This window comes from Morus notabilis, unplaced genomic scaffold (genome assembly GCF_000414095.1).
Source record: "Morus notabilis unplaced genomic scaffold, ASM41409v2 Scaffold784, whole genome shotgun sequence".
In the NCBI taxonomy this organism is placed as follows: Eukaryota; Viridiplantae; Streptophyta; class Magnoliopsida; order Rosales; family Moraceae; genus Morus; species Morus notabilis.
This window is the reverse complement of record NW_010368042.1, coordinates 324,964-328,854: the sequence shown is the minus strand read 5'-3', so window position 1 is coordinate 328,854 and position 3,891 is coordinate 324,964. Positions and strand designations below refer to the sequence as shown.

Genomic DNA, 3,891 nt, shown 5'->3' with positions numbered 1-3,891 from the left:
ATTTCTGTAGTTTGTTATCGCGAGAGGGTAGCAGTGGAAAAGAAGTTTCCCAATATGTACATTATATTGCTCAACTGGTTTGATTGCCTTTATTTGTCTTCTTTTCATTTGCGCCGCCAGTTATGTTGAAAATCATCTATTGAATGGGTAGAATAAGTCGCATGGATGCCAGTTCAATTAATCCGTCACAAAATTTTAATAATATTGTTTTGAAATTTTTTTGCCTATTAATTATTTTAAGGATAAGTTTCTCTTTAGATTTTAATCTAACATTAGTCACTGTAATTTTCAAATTAATATTGCCAAAAATAAAACCTCAAGGTACAAACAATCCAAATTTCATTGTCCAATATGTATCGAAAACAAACTATTTCTAGCTTCATGCATCCTTTTTCTTTTGTGTCCTCTTCAAAGCCGTACGTTTTGGCTTGATTTTGATTTTGTATTGCATGTGATGATTATCATGGCCAATCAGTAGGAAAATTGGCCAATGCTTCTATGCCAAGGAGATAATCTAAATCATAGTATAAAATAATCAAAGTTTATCAGGAAACATTTATATTCATGTCAACATGATTTGTGAAACTGACAACTTTAAAGTTTAAAACTACACTGGAAACCCAAAATTCACTAAGGCATGTCCTCATCAAGAAGACAACATGTAATGACCAACATATACATATATAAGAGATTAGCATTTTGATTCACGTTGACTGTTGAGAATCATGTAGTAGATATTCCTCCCATAACCCTTCTCCCATTTTTCCACATCTCCACAGAGCTTCGTCACAAGCTTTTCATAGTATGGACTCTTTGCTGTCTGATTAAAGATGGAAAATAATCAAGAGTCAAAAATCAATAGAGCATTTGTTAATCTAATTGAATCGTACAGTATTTATGTATGTACATATGTACCTGGGCCTGTTCAAGAGCTCTCTGGATGACATAATTTCCATACTTGTTACGAGCAACCTCCCACAACTTGTCATAGGCATTAAAGTCAGACAGCACGCGATCCAGTCCGAACGATGTTTTTAAGCATTTCTCGACTACGTGGCTTGCAGATTTCTGCATAGAGAGATTAACGAAGTTGCCTACTAAGGCCAAGCATATTTTGTTTGTGAAAAAGGGGTTTTGCAGTCCCAGAACACGTTGCACAACATAGTTCCTAAAATAAACATGACATAGTTAATATACCTGTATACATACAACAATTAAACAGAGAATAGAAAATCACATATCAAATATATGTATAGATAGATACCCTGAGGGATCCTGGGAGAGGAAAAGTGCATGAGTAGAGATTTTGTCGAGGAGTTGATCTCTGTGCGGGCCTTTGATGTAGTCGATGCTTTCTTTTAATGCTATACATCCCTCATCATCTGTTGCTAGTGCGAGGCAGTTCTTGGCAAGCTCTTCATATAGTGTCTGCAATCCATTATTAACTTAAGTAAGCGGACGAATAAAAACTATGCTACATGTATATAAAAGAGATGTACATGTTGAAACTAACCCTTGTCGTGTTGTATCAAAATATAAGAATAGAATTTTTACCTGATTCTGATGAACATTAAGACTGTCAAAACACTTTAGTACTACAGAGCATGCTATTCGATCGGCCATCATCCAAACGAAATGCCTCGCTAAAATTGAGATAATGTTGGAAACTGAAACCAAGGATGATTTCCCAAGGACTTTGATCAGTCTCTTAGCTGAGTTTGCACTGCATAACATATATGTAAATATAGTTAATTTTGATTTCCAGAATGAAAGAGAGAAATAAAAATAAAAATAAGAGGATTAAAGTATGGACTAAGGAAAATACCCATGTTTAGAGAACAACAATTTTGCGAAAGGTTGACTCTGAAGATTGATCATTGATACGATCAATTGCAGCTGAGATTCATCACAACGTTCAATTAGCCTTGCAAAGACATGACTTCCATGCTCATTACTCATCACGTCATACATGTAAACAAAAATGCCTCCAAATATCCGATCTGTCGTCTGCTTATCATCTTCATCCAATTTCGTTTGTAACCACTGCGATCCCTGTTGATCCAAAGCAAGTTTTGCTATCCTTTGACGTAGCTCAGCGTCACAATCAATCGAGTCTCTTTCTCTCCAAGCCCTGTAGAATTCGAAGTTCTTTTGAGGTTGATAACTTGGTCCTGCTTGCGACACATTAATGCTTCCTCTTTTCTTAAGATCAGCAGAATTTCCCTCATCTAAAACTTCTTCAATTTTCTGGCGGATAATTGTCTTCACCTGAGAGTACTGATCATCGCCACGGTCACAAGTTTCGCAACGGTTTAGGTTTGTCCCCGTTGAACATTCTACAAAAACGTGACAAGATAAGTTTAATACACTAGTTTTAAAAAACTCGAACGTTATTAAAAATAAATAAATTACCAGCTTTATCACTGTTGTCATTCCTGTCAGTTCTCAAACAAAGGTTCTGAAGACTGGTCATAATGTTTTCAAGAGAATTGTTCAAATTAGAGGAATCAGGGTTCAATGGTTCTTGGTTTTTGTTGGTAAAAACGATTTGAGTTTTCCAAGTGAACTACTAAGTGAAAATGAAAAAATATAAAGAAAGAGTAAGAAGAGCAAGAGAGAGTGAGTAAATATAGTAATCACTAGATGTGAACTCTACTACATATGAAGATTTAATGAAAATGTAGTTCGACCCTATACTGATCAGAAACTCATAAGAAATAGAAAGGGAATCGAATCGTGATTAGAGTAGGATAATTATGATTATTATTCGACCAAGAAAAAAAAAAGAGTGGGAATTATACGTGGGATTTGTACATTGTTTCCAGTTTTGGGTCGGAAAGCGGGGAAAAAAAGAGAAAAGAATAGAAAAGAAAAGGAATATTGGTTTAATGATATATTATAATTGGCTAATTTGAACCCTATGTTGGCGCTATAATCGTGATTTGTGAGGTAAGAAATATCGAGTCCTTGTTTCACCATACTTGTTCAAACAAAATAACATTTGATTCTACAAAATGTTAATGTGAGATTCATGCTTAACTAAATTAAAATCTTGAACGTTCAACAAAAATACCAGTTTCGTCTGCCCTGATAATGTGAAGGCTACGAAAGTTGATCGTGACGTCCTCGAGAGAGTGATCCATAGAGGACGCTCTGATTGATGTTTCTTGATTTAAGTTGGTCAAAGGATTTGTGTTGGCCATGTAAACTGGTGAGCAATTACAAAAGATAGAAAGAAGAAAATCAATAAAGATTAAAGAGTGTAAGAATTAAACATGAAAAACAGAACTTAATTCCGAATCTGCAGAAATTATTTTCTCAAGAAAACTACCAGAAACAGCAAAAACCACATAACAGTACTGAGAAGATCAAACCCTCAGAGCCAGCAATCCTCACAGAACTACAAGAAGAAGGAAATCTCTCTTGAAAAACCCAGAATTGTATCAAAAACTTGTATGTTACGTACGTACCATTTGAATAAGCGATCAAAGATGGACAGAAGATTATAAAAAAAGAAAGTTAAAATTTAGAACAGCAAAATGGGTGGTGTCTCAAGAAAATTACCTGAAACAACAGACTCCAGAGAACACCAAGATGAATACCCTCGGACTCGGAGCAACTCTTGTAGAATTTTCTCTCCAAGAAAGCACTCAAGAATTATAATTAGATAGAATAGAATGCAAGGGAAAAAGCTATGCACTAGTTTACAAGCACAATATCCAATTTATACGTAATTAATGCCTCAGACGATATTCCTTTTGCCGCTTATTATAACAGTCCACAATTAAACGCGACCAACTTTGCAAAAAAACGACAGGATATTGAGAAGCGCTAAGTTGTAAGGTAAACGACAGTAGTTAAAAAACGACAAGATGCATAATCTTAGAAACG

General features: G+C 35.1%; 1 protein-coding gene across 1 annotated transcript; it reads right to left on the bottom strand.

The window, feature by feature from the left end:
* Positions 1-691: 691 nt before the first annotated feature.
* LOC21394096 (pumilio homolog 18) lies at positions 692-2,473 on the bottom strand. The gene is made up of 6 exons (XM_024176056.1): positions 2,413-2,473; positions 1,826-2,336; positions 1,555-1,723; positions 1,265-1,428; positions 916-1,168; positions 692-820 (listed from the first exon to the last, which is right to left on the bottom strand). Exons 1-6 carry the CDS (start codon positions 2,471-2,473, stop codon positions 692-694), a joined length of 1,287 nt encoding a protein of 428 aa, XP_024031824.1.
* Positions 2,474-3,891: the final 1,418 nt, after the last annotated feature.

What these genes read in the sequence shown, in the direction of transcription:
- LOC21394096 (XM_024176056.1), bottom strand. Translation starts at nt 2,473, where the DNA reads ATGACCAGTCTTCAGAACCTTTGTTTGAGAACTGACAGGAATGACAAC. An exon ending in TTAATGTTCATCAGAATCAG is followed by an intron (nt 1,429 to 1,554) that starts GTAAAAATTCTA and finishes AATGGATTGCAG; the next exon opens with ACACTATATGAAGAGCTTGC. An exon ending in CTCTCCCAGGATCCCTCAGG is followed by an intron (nt 1,169 to 1,264) that starts GTATCTATCTAT and finishes TGTTTATTTTAG; the next exon opens with GAACTATGTTGTGCAACGTG.